General features: G+C 47.8%; 2 protein-coding genes across 2 annotated transcripts in view; both read left to right on the top strand.

The window, feature by feature from the left end:
* The window catches only part of LOC147466133 (Transducin/WD40 repeat-like superfamily protein), a 95,437-nt gene that overhangs the window by 32,061 nt on the left and 43,584 nt on the right, over window positions 1-19,792 (top strand). The window lies entirely within an intron of this gene.
* On the top strand, window positions 9,692-13,273 carry LOC147466134 (uncharacterized). Its single transcript, XM_086524242.1, has 5 exons — window positions 9,692-11,032; window positions 11,127-11,734; window positions 11,836-12,202; window positions 12,383-12,544; window positions 12,674-13,273. The coding sequence occupies exons 1-5, from the start codon at window positions 10,151-10,153 to the stop codon at window positions 12,926-12,928; spliced, it is 2,274 nt and encodes a 757-aa protein (XP_086380368.1). The 5' UTR covers window positions 9,692-10,150; the 3' UTR covers window positions 12,929-13,273.

The following is a 19,792-nucleotide window of genomic DNA, read 5'->3' as shown; positions in this document are numbered from 1 at the left end:
AGATCAGGTACAGACACTTTGGCCTCTTGCCAAGTTCAGCGTGACGCCACGGGATGTAGCGGATTGCAGGCACATTGTGGTGCATATGCTTGCTGACACTCAGAGCCCTCCTTGCTATGTATTTGTACATAAGGATTCTTGGCAGAGAATGTAGTGCTACGGATTGCACGCTCGACTTGGGCTTGTCTAGAGGTCGTTCGGATGCGGTTATTCCCCATCCAAACCGGCCTCAAAGATAGCGAGGTTGGCTGCTGTTGTAGCATCTGTTTTCTCTCACTGACTCCATGAGGATCATCTCATGGAATGTGCAGGGATTAGGAGGGCCCCAGTTTCAGCGTCAGAGGGGTCGGTTGCGTCAAGAGCTTCAGAGATGCCTTGTGGGTGGTGAGATTGACATTCTTATGCTACAGGAGCATCATCTTTGTGAGAGCCGCATTAGACGGTCTGGTCAGATTTTGCATGGTCGCTATGCGATGTTTTGGTCAACTGCACTTGGACCTGGAGCCATCCAGGGAGGGGTATGTATGACTATTGCGTATTTTTTGCAGTAGGCTATAATGGGCAGAGGTATTATTGTACCAGGCAGAGCTCAGTGGATTACTATGCAGGTTCAAGGTTGCCTCATGGGTTTCTTGAACATCTATGTGCCCAATGTGGCAAGTGCACGAATAGAGTTCTTGTCTGAGGTTGTGGAGTCTTTGCCGCATGCTGAGCAGTGGTGTGTTGGGAGGGACTTCAACATGTTGGAGGACCCCTCTAATCGGATTGGAGGTGGCCATGTCACGGTACACGGGGCTGCGCTGGTAGCTTGGGAGCGGTTTTGTATGACTGAGGGTTTCTGATGTTTGGCAGCACTCATGTTTTGTGAGACTCCCTGACAGCCTGGTTTTCTCTCGTTCTGATCGCAGAGTTGGAGGAGTGGATCTATCTAGGATAGATCGCTTCTATGCTAGTGATCACATTTGTTACTTGGGTGGGTCAGTTTGCATCTTGGCTGGGACATCCTATTCGGACCATGCACCAGTGATCCTCACAGTGACAGATAGACAGAGGAGGGGCAGCACGATGCTACACATCCTTGAGAGGAACTTGCTGGACTCTAAGCTCAGAGAGAGAATGGTGGCTCTTTGGACAGAGGGCTTGGACACGCAGGACTCTCTTTTTGACAAAGTGGCCTCTGGACTTGCTCAGCTTAGTCGGTTCTTTCTTCAGGAGTCTACGGCCCGCCTTGCTGTAGCAAGAGAGGAGGAGCAGCGTCTTTGACGGGGCGTTGCTTCCCTGCAGAGGATGTAGGAGCAACACGCAGACTGTCCCTGGTTGGAGGAGCAATTGTAGCAGGTTCGCCAGGAGCTTGCGAGCACAGAGGAGAGGCGTCATGAGTTTGCTTTCCATCGACAGGCATCTCAATGGACCTAGGTGGGTGACAGAGTTACAGGGACGTTCTTTGAGACAGTGGGACCCCGGCATGCGCACGCCAGTGTCAGCCAGTTGAGGAGGCCTGACAGATCAATTGCTTCTGAGCCAGAGGACATGCGTGCAGTTGCTACTGACTTTTATTGTGACCTGTTGTCAGGAGAGCCTCAATTGGAGTGTCAGTTTGCATGCAGAGAGCAGATTTGGGCACAGATGCCTTGTCTTGTGACTGAGGAGATGCGCCAGAGGCTTGAGCTGCCTCTTCAGCTAGAGGAGCTCCATGTGGCCCTCAGAGCACTTCCCCGTGGTAGCTGTCCAGTTGAGGATGGTTTTGACTCCTAGCTGAGGATGCTTGGCTCAGACCTCTGCAGCGCTTTTCAGTACATTTTAGTACTTACACAAAGGAGAGATGCCTGATAGCATGAGTGAGGGCTTGATTGACCTCATTCCCAAGGAGGGTGGTTCCTTGGATGAGATTCGACAGTGGCGGCCCATCACCATCCTTAACTCAACCTACAAAATTCTTGCCAAGGCTCTGAGTTTGAGGATTCAACCACTTCTAGAGAGCATTATACATGGGATCTAGACAGGTTTTGTTAAGGAGCGCAGTATCCTTGACAACATCTTTACTTTTTGGGAGGCATCTGCCCTTGCGTGCCTCTGTGTTGAGGATCTGGTGATACTTCTTCTCGATTTTGAGAAGACCTACGATAGAGTTGAGAGGGACTTTTTGGAGGCACTCTACGCAAGATGGGCTTCTCAGATGCTTGGATTAGAGGTATGTCAGCTCTTTACGGACGTGCACACAGTCAGGTGCTTTTGGCAAGAGGTAGAGATTGGTTCATGCTCACACGTTCGGTCAGATAGGGCTTCCCTCTTGCCCCCTTCCTCTTTCCGTTCTATGCTGAGGCGATGAGCAGATTTTTGGTTTCACACCAGGTTGGTTTACGTGCCTTAGCGCTTCCTATTCGGGGCGATGAGCTATTGGATGTTGAGTTTGCAGAGGACTCAGCTTTGTACATGGAGGGCCAGGAGGCCAACCTACACAGGTGTGAGCAGGCTCTTGAGACCTTTTGTTGTGCATTAGGCGCATTGATCAACTGGAGGAAGACAATGGCTTTCTCGGTTGGTAGTGCTCCTACGCTTGATTGGCTGCCAGGTGAGGGTTTCAGATGGATCCCCTCAGGGACTGCAGTTCGTTACTTGGGCTGTCAAGCTGGCTTAAACTTGTCTCCTGAGCAGCAGATTGCTCCCCTCCTCCTGTCCATTAGGAGGAAGTTGTTACATTGGAGCTCGACACGACTTTCTTTGGCAGGCAGAGTTGTAGTAGCCAACCAGGTGTTGTTGGCTACTATGTGGTACATTACATCTTGTTGGATCTTTTCGAGCTCCTGCATCAGCCAGGTAGAGAGGCTGATTAGGAATTTCCTTTGATCAGGGCGCGATACTCAGATAGCCCGGGCCAAACTGGCCTTGCAGGTCATCACTCTACCTTGTTCTCAGGGGGGATTGGGGATCATAGACCCAGCACAGCAGAGCAGAGCCCTTCTTGGGAAGTTTGTTGTCAGAGAACTGCTTCCAGGGGAGGAACCCTGGAAGGAGTTTTTGCTTCAACGGCTTAGAGCTAGAGTGCCTTAGGCTGGAGGCCCTTGGAGACCTTCCACCAGATGGATTTTCACAGAGATGCGCAGAGTTGGCTTGAGTAGGAGACTAGAGGACCGTTTTGCTTTGAGCCTTTTTCGATCGTGGGAGCAGCTGCGGAGAGGCCTGGAGCAGCACCAACCTACTTGCATGAAGGAGCGCTTGAGACAGCCCCTTGTTTGGAACCCCATGGTTAGCACTCACAAAGAGGCCACTTGGTTGGTAGTAGGCCTCATGTCTCTTGGGGTCCCATGGCAGAGGGTCCAACACGCACATTAGGTGATTGGCTACAGTTCTCAGGTTTGTCAGAGGAGCTTCAAAGCATCTAGCTATAGGGCATGAGAGTGGTGCAAAGCATGTGCCAGGACACCACAGAGGCAGTACCAGCTAAGTGGTTTACACCTCTCGAGTCAGTAGCACCCAGATGGATGGGGCCTTCACGCGAGTGGAGGTCTTCATCGCAGTTCGGGATTGCTCATAGACTGTACCCTCCATGTTTTTCGAGCTACAGGGTGAGGGTCGGTTACACAGAGTCTCAGTTTAGGCCTCACAGGTTGCAGAGTGTTGTTTTCAGAGGATCAGAGTTGTGGGCATCTGAGGAAGGACTTGTGTCATAGATCCTGACCCAACAACTCTTGAGACAGGCCATTGGAGGTTGTGGGCTTGGGAGAGTTGTCCATTGGCACGAGTGCAGTGGGATCTTGGAGAGTGGTTTTGGAGGGACCCTTTCTCCTCAGCCGACCATCTAGGTGTCCCTTTCTTTCAGTACTGTATTCGATTGGGACGTCACATACTGGCAGCACAGAGAGAGGCTTGTCCTGCTACGGCACCTCATTGGCAGGAGGATGGTCTCACAACTGAGTTCTTGTCAGCTTTTTGGGCGAGGTTGTGGGACACCAGACAGCCGCACGGAGAGTCACTTTGCTCGAGTGGCTGGTTGCACATAGAGCTACAGCAGTGGGGAGCTGGCTTGTACATAGCGACCTCTGGGCATCATGTGCAGCTTGTGACCATCCTTTGGAGAGTCAGCGTCACTGTCTTTGGGACTACCCTATGGCACAACAGGTTTGGCTACCTTCGGTTGATGCCAGCTCTTTCCACAACACGGCATTAGACTTGGGGGGCAGTTGCTTGGTCCACTCTCACGGGCCCGGCACTAAAGTTTGAGCTATCCTCCACCAGCAGGATGATAGTGATACAGAGGGGTCGACCTACACTCGAGCTGCTAGAGAGCTTACTCCACAGGAGTGGTACAGTGAGAGAGAGGAGTGTTGGGAGCTCGTCTGCATCCGTGACACTCTGGTTCATCTGGCGGGCCCGCTGCTTCAGCATCTATGAGGCTCGCCTTGTACCACCAACAACGATTGTTCGAGATTTTTGGCTAGAGCTGATCCATACTCTCAAGGGACAGTTTGAGAGACTCCAGGGCAGCTCCGATCGCATGCGGGAGCGTAGAGAGGGGTTCCTTCGACTCTGGCACCCCGGCCTTTCTTCACCATGGTCCAGGGTGTGCTCAAATGGCACTATCGTCCACTTGTGTGGCTTTTCCCTCCTCCCATCTCCTGATTTAGCCCTCATTGTACATATACTTGCTTTTCATTGGGAGAGTCTCCCCTTATGATTGTTGTAGCCCTCTCTAGTAGAGGTGGTTGTAGCCCTATGGGCAGTTTCATTAACTAATAGAAGGATCTCTTTCTCGGGGGGAAAAAATAACAATTATAGAACATCGCAGTACCACTCTGGAGTTGTATCGATCTGAAATAGACTCCTATCTGGAAAGTCATCCTCAATACCTGTAGTTTCCTCACCTGAGTGGATGCGAGAGAGACGGTTGGCCATGACATGATGTTTGCCAAGACGAAGTACCATTTCGAAATCGAACTCTTGGAACAAAAGGAGCCATCGCCAAACCCGGCCTACAACTTGTGGCTTATTTAACAGGTAACAAAGAGCATGATGATCAGTAATAATTGTGAAGTGAACCCCTGATAAATAGTGCGGAAATTTTTGAAGAGCATAAACAATGGCCAAACCTTCCCTCTCGGTAGTGCTGTAATTGTGCTCAGCTTTCGTGAGCAGCCTGCTTGCATAATGAACGGGAAGATGGAGATTAAATACCTTGATAGGCTGAGTGAGGACAACACTCATAACTGTCTGACTAGCATCAATATGTACATGGAAAGCTAGAGACCAATGAGGGGCTACCCAAATCGGAGCTTTAGTCAGGCACTTTTTCAGGTAAGCAAAGGCTTGAGCTTCAACCTTGGACCATTGAAATGGTACAACATCACTGGTCAGGCGGGTCAGGGGTTGGGCAACATCGGTATACAGCCTAATGCATCAACGATGATAACATGTATGGCCTACAAAGCTTTGAACACCTATAGGATTGATGGGAGGAGGCAACCTCAATATAGCTATTATCTTCTCTGGGTCTGTCGCTAAGCCTTTATCAGATACCACATGGCCCATTAATTTATCTTTAGTGACAAAAAAGTGACATTTGTTCCGATTGAGCTTCAAACGTGCCTCCCTCCACGTGAGGAAGACGACTGAGAAAGCGGGCAAGGTGTTCCTCTAGATTCTCCGCTGAGGTCAAACACTGAGCACTCGAGAAGGTTGAAAAATCGTCCATGAAGATGCGAAGATGATCCGTAAGCAAAGGACAAAAGATGAGATATATTATGCGATTGAAGGAGGGTGGAGCATTTTTTAGCCCGAAAGACATTCTGGTGTAAATGAAAATGCGCCATGGAGTCACAAAAGTCGTTCTGATTTGATCACCCCGATGGATGCCTAACTGATTGTAACCACTGAAGCCATCCATGAAACTGTACAGTACGTGCCCTACCACATCTTCAAGCACACGCTCAGTGAAGGGGGCGGGGAAACCATCTGGGATAGTTACCTTGTTCAGCGCGCGATAGTCGACGCACACGCGGATTTGATTGCTTTTTAGGTGCGATGACCATGGGTGATAGCCATTCAGAGTGCTCCACTGGCACAATGATCCCTGCTTCTTGCATCTTTTCTAGCTCTTTCTTGACAACCTCGGTATACTTTGGCTTGAGCTTGTAAGCCCGCCTTTGACTAGCTTGGCCCCTTCAACCAAAGAGATAGTATGGACACCCAGTTCTGGTGGGATTCCTTCCAAATCCTTGTAAGACCAGGCAAAAACATCTTTAAAGGAGTGCATAAATGAGACTACCTGATTGAGTAGCGTGGGATGATCCCATAACCAAGAGGCTAGGAAGATGTGCTCAGAGTTGTCAGAGTCGCTTAGGTTGACTTCTCTGACCGGTTCCGGAGGTGTTGCTGGTGAGGGTGCATCAGAGGATGAAGATTGAGCTGCTTGTTGCAGCTTTGAAACATCATGGGCCGGTGTCTGATCTATGTGCAAATCAACATATTCTTCCTGTAACCAGCCTTGTGGAAGCTCCTCAAAGGGTAAATCCTCAGACACAGCAGGGGGCCTTGGCGCGGTTGAAGAATTGGGTACAGAGGAGAATAAGGGAAGATGTGAGGCGGTGGTGATCTTGTCACATGCACAATCTAACCCTATGTGCATGTGGACAAGCTACTTCAGGTCCAGGGTTCAGGTCAGCTTACGAAGCATGATCATCAGCATGACAGTCAGTACTCATCTTGAGCAAAGTCAACATTCACTTCCGTTACACCTTACATTGGTACCAGAGCTTTGGCAGTGTTCTATATCACGCAAGGAAAGAACCATAATAATTTTTTTGCTTGTTGCGGTCGTACGTAACCCAAGTCCACTCGGGCGTGTCGATTCCTAATTGTGTTTTTGAAGAGTGACAGGTAACCCAACAAAGAAGGGCTTGTCCGGCCTCCCCTTGTTCCTCTTTCGACTTATTGAGAGCAGACCGTGCACTTAGCGGCCGGCCAATCGAAGTGAGGTGGGAAAAAGCAACTTTGGTGTGAGCGAAAGTAGAATTTTCCCCACCAGGAGGTTTTTTAGACCCTCCTCCTTTCCCATCTACACCACAGGTTGCACCAAATCCTATGGAGGCTTTGGTCAAGTCGATGATTGACATGATGCTACAACAAGAGGGGCAACACGCCACCTTGAATTGCGAGCGTGATCAAGCGCGCTCAGCGGCCGAGGAAAGAAAGACAGTCTTGGATCATGAGCGCGAAGAAAGAAAGGCAGACTTGGATCAGGAGGGCGAAGAAAGAAAGGCAAGGTGTTCGCGGGCGCCAAGAACAAAGGTTAGCCTTGGGAGCGTGAGCAAGCACGCTTGTTGGCTGAAGAAAGAAGGGTAGCCTTGGAACGTGAGCGTGAGCAAGCGTGCTTGGCGGCCGAAGAAAGACGAGCGGCCTTGGAAGTAGAACGTGAGGCGTTGACACTCCGTCACTTTGTTCATCTGCATTGCACAGTTCTTTAGGAAGCATAGTCTTTTTCCCGTTACTCTACATGGAATGGGTATGTTTATGGTTTTATGTTGGAAATGGTTTCAGGAATTTTCCTCCTCGAAAATTCTCGATGAAGGTGGACCTACGTCCATAGACGCAGCTGGAGCATTGAAGTAGCCACAAATCATTTTGTCGCTTTTGGCGCGGCCCAGAGAAGCAAGCATTGCAGACCTTTATGAAGTTCAAGTATCGCACGACCCACGCATCAGAGTTGGTCGATGAAGAGTTTTTCAAAGATTACTTAGAGTTGTTGGCAGACTACAAGAAAGCCATGCAGCTCGGTACCAAACCTCACTTTGAAAAGGAGGGGATGCCGCGTGCACATCTAACTCTATGTGCATGTGGACAAGCTACTTCAGGTCTAGGGTTCAGGTCAGCTTAGGAAGTGTTCTGGCACCTTTGTGAGCCTGTGAGCAGATCGTGCATGTTTAGTCATTTAGAGTAGTTGCATATCCTTTGGTTGTACACAACATGATCACCAACATGACAGTCAGTACTGATCTTGAGCAAAGTTTAACATTCACTTCCGCTGCACCTTACAAAACTCCTAGGAGATTTCTTTCCCCTTCTGTGGTGTGTTATAGGTTCACCAAGACCAATGGCTTCCAGCGAGGGGCCCAGAGAAGTATGGTCCTCAGTGACTGTCTCACTGGTATCTATAGGGTGTGGCTCACTGATCGCAACTAGAGGAGCAGGGAAAGAGGGTGGATCCTCAAGCAAGGGAGTAGAGACCACATAGCATGGCACTGATGTGGTGGCCTCCAACCACTACAGAAGATCTTCGTTGGACCCATTTGGTGTTGTAGCCTGTAGGATGCTCTATATCAATTTTAACATTTGCAAAATAGGATGTAAATTGATGCAACCAGGAATAAATGTCAATAGCATCCATCTTACCGTCATACTTATTGAACGTAATCTTCTTGGGACTGGATTCATGGGCTATATCTGTAGCATTGGTCGCCTCCATGATGATCTTGGCAAGCTTCTCGTAATCTGGCTCCGAAGGTGGGGTATTGGATTGGACTGCCAAAGATGTGAAAACATCATGCATGGCTGCCCTTTCTAGCCTACGAGCCTCCGCTTCGGCCGCCAATCGATGTTCTTCTCTCTTCGCCGCTTCCGCACGCTCAAGTTGACACGCTTCTTCTTGCGCACCATCATAATCCGTATCATAGCATCCATTGGATTTGGTGGCAAAGAGGGAGGGGTATGAAACCGGCCCGTAGGGCGGTAGGCGTTGGCTTTCACCCGAAATTCTTTACTTTAGACACACACAGAGCACTTTGCAAAGAAAACCTGCGACGGGAATTAACACTTGAATACAAACAGCTCGAAAGCTAGAATGCTCCGAGCAGACACCGACAACCTGTAGGCCCCAAAATTGGCGCCCCTTTCGGTATTTCTTTATTCTTTAGGAGGGTAAATTACAAGGTAAGGTCCCGGGAATCCTTCACGTGTATCCACCTAGATATTATTTGATTTGGCCAAATTTCGGTAGCATAACAGCCCCAAATCTTGCGCGAAACCAATTCCCCTGCTAGAACTCACTTGCACTGGCGTATACACTTTGATTCCTGCCCAAAAACAGTAAATTCAGCACGCTGTATTTACTGGTTTTTGCCCTGTTTTCAGCCCCAAACAGTCCCCCTACTGTCCTCTGCCAGTGGGGCACGATTCCCAAGTGTCCTGGCGTCCGTATGGCTGAAAAACAGTCAAATTACAACGCATACACAACGCTGATTTTGCACCTGTATGGTGAGGTTATGACCCTCACCAGTGCCTGCTTTGGAGTAGCAGCTAGCTACCCCTGTTCCTGCTCAAGGAGGCTCTTGCCTCAGCACGAAAGCATGAACCCACACAGTTGTACATCAGTCAAATGAGGAGCCCTCTTGTGGGGCATCACATAACTGCACGTAGGGGAGAGAGAGAGCAGTGTGTAGTGTGCAGGGCATCACTCCTAGCACCAGGGTTGTCCACGTCCGTCGAACGGAACGTCCCGTCCGTTCCGTCCGATCAAAAAAAAGTGATCGTTGGCGGATTTTTTTGACTGTTTGTACAGCCGTTTTGTAGCGCCACGTGCTGGCAGTTTTTGAACGTGAAAAATTGAACGTTGGGGGCCTTGGAGCCTTGGCCCTTGGGGCATCATAAGCCAATGTGCCATCCCACCCCCCCCACCCCAACATCCACACACACACACACACACACACAAAGCCACATGGGCTATGGCCATGGCACATGGAATTTGAATTTTGAAGCATGCTCTCTCTTTAACCCTCTTCTCCCTCTCTCCTCAAAACCTATATAAGGTTGCCCACCCTCTCTTCTTCTCCATATATCCCTCAAGCTCTCTCATTCATCTCCTTCCCTACTCAAGCTCCCTCAAGCTCTCTCCATTCATCAAGGGCCAAGGCTTCAAGCTTTGGCACTCCATCAAGGCTTCAAGCTTTGGCACTCCATCAAGTCTTCAAGCTCTCCATTACTCCTTCAAGCTCCCTTCATCTCCTTCAAGCTCTCCATTGTTCCTTCAAGGCTCAAGCTTTCTTCATCTCCTTCAAGCTCTCCATTATTCCTTAAGCTCCCTTCATCTCCATCCATCTCCTTCAAGCTCTCCATTACTCTAAAGTTCTCTCATCACTCCCCATCCCTCAAGCTCTCCATAATGCCGCCCGCTCTTCATGAAGCCTTCAACAAGCATTGCCGCTACTTTGAAAGGGTGAAGAACAAGCAAAATGTTTGCAAATGGTATTGCAAATATTGCCCGAAGACCATGACCTCAAGCTCCACCCGCCTTATCATCCACTTGACCAAGGTGGGAGGGGAAGCGGGTCCTTGTCCGAATATCCCCGACGACATTCTCCAAGAGTGCAAAGCAAAGTATCTCCCCTTGAAGACGCGCAAGGCGGTTGCAAAGGCATCGGAGGAGGTGGTTCCGCCCGACCATGATCTCTCCGATTCGGGAGAGGATGCTTCTCCATCAATGTCCGTTGCATCCGGCGGCGCTACCATGGCCTCCACCGAGGGTGGTAGCGTCTCAAAGAAGAGCAAAAGAAGTCATGGTGGGCGGCCTCCAAAGCAAGCTACTCTTGCACAAACGGTGGGTGGAACTTCCGGTCCATTGTCTTTCCTCAAAGAGAGGCAACGACAAGCGGAGATAGAGATTGCACGCACCATCATTGAGTGCAATCTCTCTTTTCATATTCTTCGCACGGATCGTTGGAAACGCATGGTGAAGGCTATTGCCACGGTTGGTCCATGTGAAGGGTGGACGGGAGTGTCATACCATGACATGCGCACCAAAAAGCTTGATGAAGAGAGGGCACGAATCGACGAGTCTCTTGACCCCGTGCGTGCCGGATGGGTAAAGTATGGTTGCTCTATTCTCACCGATGGATGGAGTGACCGCAAGAAGAGGGGAATCATTAATATCCTTGTCTCATGCCCTCTTGGCACCTACTTCTTGCGAGCGGTTGATGCGGGAGCAAGGGAGAAAAAGGTCACGGGTGCCTTCATTTACCGCCACATTCGTCAAGCCATAAAAGAGGTAAAATTTTTGATTCCACTCTCAAGTATCTACTATTTTCAATTTTGTCTTTTGCCTTGGCTCTTCTCACTTTCCCTTCTTTCTCCATATGTAGATCGGTCCAAGCAACGTCATTCAAGTAATCACTGACAATGCCTCCAATTGTGCTTCCATGGCCAAAAAGCTAGAGGCGGAGTATCCACACATAGTATGGACTCCATGTGCATCACATTGCATTGACCTCCTCTTGGAGGACATTGGCGACCTACCTTGGGTAAAGGACATTCTATCCCAAGCCCTCTCCATCGTCAACTTCATCAACAAAAAGGTGAGAGTACTTGCGATATATCGCACTTACTCCGGCTTGGAGTTGAAGAAGCCTTCCGCAACACGCTTTGCCGCTATGTGGCTCCTCCTTGAGCGCCTCTATGATGTGCAAACCAACTTGCAAAAGACAATGGTCTCGGATGAGTTCAAAGCATGGATTGAAGAAGAGACCCAATCATCCCAACAAGATGCAAAGGCCATCCAACGGCTTTGCTTGAAGGAGGAGTTTTGGCAAGAGGTCAAGGGTCTTGTCATGGTGGTATTGCCATTGTATAAGGTGCTTCGGATGACCGACATGGAAGGGTCTACCATAGGTCTCCTTTACCACTTCATGGAGGAGGCTTGCAAGGAGATTGAGAGATCCACCATTCTTGATGGAGCACCCGATGGTTCACGGTAAACATATCACCTTATGATTTATGTACATTGTAAGTTGTCTTTTTCTATCTACGGTTCTACCCTTCCATGCTTGACTATCTTTCTCTCTCTCTTTGTAGTGATGTGTTGGAGGACTCTCCAAAGAGAGATGACATTCTCTTCCTTGTTAAAAAGCGGTGGGATTGGATGAGGCGACCAATCCATGGCTTTGCCGCCCTCTTGCATCCGGCTTTCAAAAAGCCATCAATCTTTGCGGATCAAGCACTTCAAGAGGAGCGCGACAAGTACCTTCCAAAGATACTCAATGAAGAACACCATGGAGAGTTTCTCCAAGAGCTCATCAACTATGGAGACCAAAGAGGCACGGCATTCGCTTCCTCGGTGTGTTGGAAGAGGGATTCGTTAGTGAAGCCTCTTTTTTGGTGGGAATGTTTTGGCTATCAATTGCCTCACCTTCAAAGGGTGGCATTGAGGGTTCTTGGACAGGTATATCATATATATTAATAATTATACATAATACCATACCATAAATTATAAATTTATAATCTCAAGCATGTCATCATTTGACATTCATCATTCATGTGACATGTCACATAAGTCACCTCTCAATTGAAAATTCCCACAATTCAAATCTCATGCCTCTCTTCTATCATCTATGTGCTCTAGGATTGCTCATCGGGTGCATGTGAGCGGAATTGGTCGGCGTATTCTCTTATACACACCAAGATCCGCAACAAGCTTTCTACGAAGCAATTGGAGCGGCTTATCTATTGTCGCTCCAATTTACGCATGTTGAGGTCCATGCACGAGATGCCAATGGCTAGGCAGGTAATTGAGTTGGCTACATCATACTCTTTATTTATGCTTTCACATGTATGATGTATCATGTGCTCATATTTTTGGCATACCAAATTGCTAACTCCATTAATCTTCTTGCATGTTGTAAATGACAAATAGGTGAATGTAGATGAATGCAAGCTCTCCATTGAGACTCTTAAGAGTCTCAACAAAGATCGCGATCCAGAGGAGGAGCAAATATTTCGAGACCTCTACTTGGAGTTGGAGGAGATTGATCGCCGTGTCTCTCGCACACGGTCCCGCAAGAAGGTGGTTGTGCGAGCTTTGGCAACTACAGGTAGAGGAGCTTCCACTTCGGTTGCTCGTGGGAGTGGAAGAGCGTCGGCACGGACACCCAGGACCTATGTGCGGTGAGGCTCGGGTAGCGGATCTACTATGGCGGACACCACTTTGGAGAATGTGTCCATTTCTAGACCTGCGGATCCTAGAGAGCCAGAGTTTGATGATGAGGGCAACATCCTTAGTGAGGGAGATTATGGTCTTGCATCTAGTGCATCTGATGCAAGTAGTGATGAGGATGATGCAGCTACCTCTAGCTCAAGCTCGGACCACAACTCCGGTGATGAGAGCGATATGAGCACTTAGAACTCTCTCTTTATGCTTTAAAGTTTGTACCCATGGGCCATGAGACTATGAGTTGTGTCACTACTTTTTTGTACTACTTTTTGTCACTTGTATCTCTCGAGCCTCGACTCTCTACTTATGTAATGAATTATGAAATCAAATGCAATCATGATCATCTGTTTTCGAACATTGCCGTTTCCAATGTCCATGGCCAAATCTTTAATGTTCTTACTTGTAAGACATCTCCTTTGAGTTGTATGTACTTAATACTAAGTAGTTACTCATAATAGAGTAAAAGCTCTGAAAAATATATGATTTATTTTTTTGCATCGTACGTTACGTCAACGTACGTCTAATTTTTTTTAGTTCGATTAGTACCGCACGTCTTCGTACGTGATCGTACGTGTCAACTATGCCTAGCACCACACTGTACATGAGAGGGAAAGGAAGCACTCCATAGCTCTTAACCTGTGACAAACTGCAAATGAAGCCTCTCTCTTCTCTAAATTCAGCGCCAATTCTTTTGCAAGAGGAAAGTCCATGAAAATGTGACACTTGGCGCATTTACAAGCATTTTCCCGTTTCGGGTTCGTCGCTTAAAAATATCCTGACCGGTTGCCTAGTTGACTTCGCGGCAGAGTTGTAAAATGTTCCCCTAGTCATACCGAAGGTAATGACGCGAACACATTTCCCGGCCCAAAATAGCAGTTCCCTAAATTTTAGGAGATGCTTCCGTTGGGCTCCCATTGGTCTTCTGACCATCTATCCTCATTGGGACCGCATCCAAAAGTGCAATGTGGCCCAACTGTCGGATACTTTTTGTTGGTAGTCCCACCTTGACTTTACGCCTTAATTGAGTTCACTTCGTAGTATCCACCAACTTGCTAAGTGCGACGGGGGGACCTATATGATCTTGCTCTGAGCCTAGACATCCTCTTACCATACGAATTCCAGTGCCGACCACTTCCTGTCTGCGGGTGAATCTACCGTTCACATTGGCCATACAATGTCCGACCGTTTGCTACTTCAAAAAGAGGGTCTCAAAACAAATAAAATAAACCCCATTGGAAAGAAACCAACAACCAAGGTTAGCAGTAGCCACATCCTTGTGACATGGTTAATAACTGCCCCGTCCTCGTGACAGGTAGGGAGAGGACGAGACGATCAGTTGGTGAAACTTGCTCGCCTTCTTGATTGGTGGAGGTCTCCATACTGCTATGAGTCTTGACCATGCAAGGATTTTCCCTCTTGGTTCAAGGAGGGTCGCATACTTATCTTTAAGAGACGCCCCCCCCCGCCCCGCCCCCCCCTATGCAACACCCAACATACAATTGGTTGCTATTTTCCGACGCCCAAGGCGCACAGTCCTTAGCGCAATGGCAGGCCTGCAGTTCCAAGAGAGGGGATTAGTGGATCAGTGCAAAATCTTCAAAGCCCTGATACCAATGTTAGGTGCAACGGATGTGAAATCGTGAAGATCTAGGTTCTACACTTCCATAAATCCCTTTTCTTACTTTCCTAGTGTTAATGATTCCTTTTAGCTTGAATGATGGTTCCTTTTACTTTTCCCTGAAGAGAGGGAATGAGAGAGAGCAGTAGAGAGAGAGAGAGAGAGAGAGAGAGAGAGAGAGAGAGAGAGAGAGAGAGAGAGAGAGAGAGAGAGAGAGAGAGAGAGAGAGAGAGAATTTATGCAAGACACCGAGTAGCGAAGTTGTACTCTCAGAGAGCACTGGCCCCAAAATCCTAATGCCCCTTTCACCACTTTATTGGGAGGGCACCATGTGCAAGCTGAAAAGAACCGACTTTTAGCACTTCAAAACAAGTGAACTCAGAGAGAGAGAGAGAGAGAGAGAGAGAGAGAGAGAGAGAGAGAGAGAGAGAGAGAGAGAGAGAGAGAGAGAGAGAGAGAGAGAGAGAGAGGGTGGTGAAATTCCAGTCCCGGAGAGCATTGGCCCCACAACCTTGACACCCCTATCGCTATGTCTTTTATATTGCTTCAATGAGAGATACCACTCCGTAGGGGTCTATGCAAGAATTATACAATTTACACTTTTATAATAATTCCAATATACATCAGAGTGCAGAAGCGATAACATAGGGGAGAAGTTCTCAACGTCCAACCTAGCATGGAGTTTAAGCCATGAGCCCGAACTGCATCCAAAGGTACCTAGCGACTATTGCTACCCCAAAATGTGTATGAATGAAAGGGTACTCGAGAAAATGACCAAGTCGAGGGTGATTATATGTGTATACCGCATTGTGAGGAAGAAGAGGCCATGGATGGTGTGTGTGTGTGTGTATGAGAGAGAAGAAGAGGCCATGGATGGTGTGTGTGTGTGTGTGTATGAGAGAGAGAGAGAGAGAGAGAGAGAGAGAGAGAGAGAGAGAGAGAGAGAGATGGACAAGAAGCATAGTTACATGGGACGGCGGGTCGAGGTCGGGGTCGGGAACGGGGAAGGGGCGGGACGGCAAAAGTCAGGAAACGAGGACAAGGTCGGAATGGCAAAAAAAAAAAAAAGAGTTCTTTTGGCATTTTGTGACCTACACACATGCCACACACATAGAGCATCACTTTGACCACAAATTTACACTAAATAGTCCAAAGAACATGAGTCATATAGACGCAAATGTGCTAATAAAACATCGAGAAATGAGGACCCAAAGGGTGGCTTTTATAGCTGTTGGGGTGCTTCAAAGTTCAAACATATGGTTGTTGGAGAGGAACTAGCCACTAGAAATGATTAGTTTTTCAAATCTAAAAAAAAGTTGACTGTCGTCCCCTACCGTCCCTTCCCATCCCCTGCCGTCCCCGGGACGTTTTGACTGCATTCCCACTTGGCAGGCCATTTGCCGTCCGTCCCCACCCGTCCCCGACCCGGAACTGGGCGTCCCCCGTCTCTAGGCTCCGTCCCCTCCATCCTCTGTAACTATGACAAGAAGAGAGCTTGAGCCTTGTAGACTTGAGATTGAGAGCTTATGAATCTTCAATGGCGAATGGGCGTCATGTAGGCTTGAGAGAGAGAGAGAGAGAGAGAGAGAGAGAGAGAGAGAGAGAGAGACTCGTAGAGGCTAGAGCTTGATAGGGCTAGCTTGTGGCATGTGCACAATGCATTCACTTGTAAGTTGTGAAGGTAAGGGGTGAGGAGGGTTGCATTTTATAAGGCTTTGCTAACTTTAAAAAAAAACTAACCCCAAAAAACTTGCCCGTTTAGGAGTTGGCCGTTGAACGAAATCTAGCCATCCTGCTAGCCCCCCGCCCGTTTTGTTCGTTCCAAACGTTCCGGTCCGTTCCTGCCGTCCCGTTCCGGTTTGACACTGCGTGCCGGAACGTCTGTCCGTTTCGAGACCTTCCACACCACTCCCAAGCCCGGAACGCTGTACCGGCGTTCCAGCCCCCTACACAAGCGTTCCTTGGTAACTCTGTTACAAAGGCAATCACAAGACATAAAGACATAAACTCTCTCCCCGTAGAACCGAAGTCTGGGCGATGAGATATTATGAGGCCAAACATACAACCAGGTGCTCTACAAACCGCAATCTGTGTCACTTATTGGAGGTTTCCATTTACAACTAAACGCTCCCCAAATTGCAGCTTGCATCATTTAGAGAACCTAATACACCCAGACCTCAGTGTGCATCATCTAGAGGTTTTCCAAACAGTATTGAAACCAATAGTGAGACTAGAATCAAATAAACTCAATCGGCACCAAGACAAGTTCAAACAGTTTCAAAGAAGATTGGATTTTAGCACTTCAAAACGAGAGAGAGAGAGAGAGAGAGAGAGAGAGAGAGAGAGAGAGAGAGGAGTGAAATGAAATGTTATATTAACGTCTTCAAAAGGCCAAAGTGACCTATGAGACGAGAAAGTTACAATGCGGTGTATCTGATACAAAGTCAGATTAACATAATAAATTAAACTAGGATAACAAAATATAAATACTGCGCGATTCTAAACTAAGCAGTACAATGTGAAGACAATATGGGAGGGGAGTAGAGATCCATCTTCATTTGCACTCTGGACGACGAAAGAGTATGGCTCGAATCCTTTGCTGTAGCCTCCTTTGAAACTGTGTAGCTCCTCTTCTCCATCGGGGTCGTCTAGATCTCCCTAGCTCCAATGCTCGGTCTATGAGAATGCCAGTAGTGCGGGTAGACCTCCCTACTGTTGGCTGCTCCGAGAGAAAATGAAATGTTATATTAACGTCTTCAAAAGGCCAGAGTGACCTATGAGACCAAACTGATACAAAAGTGGTGAATCTGTTACAATGTCTGGGTACCTTAGTACTAAAGTACTAAGTGTGAAAAATGTGAAAGTGTGAAAATAAATGCGAAAAAAACTAAATACAAAGTATTAGATAAACTTCTTAGGAGCATTCTGGGTGTTTGGCTAGAATGCTTCTAATCCTTTGTTGTAGTCTCCTCCGGTGAAGTGTGCTTCTGCATCTCGGTCGTGGTCGTCTCGATTTCCTAAGCTCAATCGCCCTGTCAATGAGGGTGCCTTTGGTATGAATGGGGGTACTCCTTTGTGCTCGCTGCTGGTCTCTTGCTTCTCCTTCCATTCCTGCTTCTCTCGATCCGAAGAAATTTGTGATCTGCCCCTGAGGCTGTAGTGGTCTTTGTCTTCTCATTAGATTATCCCTGTGCTGATGTAGTTCCCGTAGGTACAGGCCTAAGCATCTTTGATCCTGGTATTGCATGACTCTATCTAGAGGTCCAAAGCCTTCTTTAAATAGGCAATGGAAACGCCCACGTATCTCATAGTATACGGTGCAATGGCATATGTAGTGTAATTTTGTCTCCGGCTCCATTCCGCATAACTTGCAAATTCTGCTCTCAGGTGGGATTCCCCTAAATCTGCCAAATTCAATTTCCAGCTGGTGTGAGGATGTACGAATCTGACCAATAGCACATCTCAAACCATGAGACATGTGGGTATCCATGTAGCTCGGGCGAATCACAAAACCATCTTCAGATAACTGTAGGAAGTTTTCTTTGTAGTCGGCCATCTTCGTGCCCAATTCTTGTGTAGGGTCTACTCATGTCCTCCTAGTGTCCAACTGTATAAGATCCTGGCGGATGATTTTATTAATCTCCGTTTGTGTGATTGCCAGTGATGGAGCCTCAAGAGAGTATTGGAAGGGGGGTAATCTTTCCATACTGAACCCGTGTCTCTGAAACCACGAGGACAGTTGCATACCAGCATGATGTATCTCCTTTCATTGCTAATTGTCGAGAGGATTCGAGGGCCAATCTAGTATATCGGCAATTATTTGTACCCCACAAACCATGTATAAAGGACACTGATCTGGTAAGAGCTTCAATTTCTATCGGAGGGGCAGCTAGTTCCGCTCGGGTAATCGCGTGTAGTACGGAGGCCTTGGCTCTAATCATTCGGGAAATCATAGATACCAAAGGTCTCTCCATTGACTTCCAATTATCCTGATCCACAGATGGTCCCCAAATCTGGACCCCATAAAGCATAGCCGAAGCCACCACAGTATCAAAGAGCCAAAGTTTTGTTCGTGGTTCCTGAAACTGCACTTGTGAACACATCCTCTCCAACCCTCCCAAGGCCGCAGAGGCTCTCGACAATCTAGCATCCGCTGCTTTCTTAAGAGTAAACTTCGGTCCTGTAAATACCACACCAAGGTATGTGTATGCATCTGTGTACTCTACTGTATCTTGGCCATATGCAAATGTAGGTGCCGATCTCCTAACCCACTGCGGTGTGGTGTTAAACACTTTGGTTTTACCCAAATTTACCGACAGTCCGCTGTCCTCCGCGAATTTATGTAATGCATCTAACTGCCTCTGCATTCCATCTGGTGATTCTGCTATCAATACAATATCATCTGCATACAACAACAAAGGGATCCATGACCCTGCAAGTTGAGCACCTCTGTCACCTCTCTATCAATGTAATCTGATACCTCATCGATATACATACCAAATAAAGTAGGGGACAGTGGGCATCCCTGCTTTACTCCAACGGTGGAATGAACAATGTCGGAATCCCCTTCTGGAGAACGTACATAACCAGTTACTGACCCGTATAAGGCCATGATCCCACAGATAATCTCTTTGGGGACCCCTAACTCTTGCATTCTGCGCATCAATCTGGCCCTTGGTACTGTATCAAAAGCTTTCCGAAAATCCACAAAGCAACAATACATCCTTTTCCCGCTTGCTCTTCCTTCCTCAATAATGGCTCTGAGCGTAAGAATATGATCTAAAGTGGAATAACCCCTCTTGAATCCAGCTTGTACTGTTGCCCTTATGCCCTCATTCTCTGCCCATCTACTCAATTTTTGTTCCAGAATGGATGCGTACAGTCGGGTCAGTGTGTGACCTACCATAATGGTACGGTAGTTCCCGGGTATCATAGGATCCCCTGACTTGAAAATAGGTATGATAGTAGATAATTTCCAAGATTCAGGTAATCCTTCACACATGACCCGATTAAACAGACGAGCAAGGACTTCTGAAAGTAGATCCCTTGCATGGATCGGATGTTCTGCTACTAAACTCTCATGATCATATGCTCTTCTTGTCTTCATCTTGTCAATGGCTTTTTTCACCATTTCCGTAGTAAAGAAAGTACTAGTAGCAGGGCATGGCTCTAGCGGATCTGGTAATGGAGGCTGTCCAGATACC

The sequence above is a fragment of the Adiantum capillus-veneris genome, chromosome 1, assembly GCF_014529385.1.
Source record: "Adiantum capillus-veneris isolate H3 chromosome 1, ASM1452938v2, whole genome shotgun sequence".
NCBI classification, from domain to species: Eukaryota; Viridiplantae; Streptophyta; class Polypodiopsida; order Polypodiales; family Pteridaceae; genus Adiantum; species Adiantum capillus-veneris.
The sequence above is the reverse complement of the archived record's forward strand: the minus strand, read 5'-3'. Positions and strand labels throughout refer to the sequence as shown.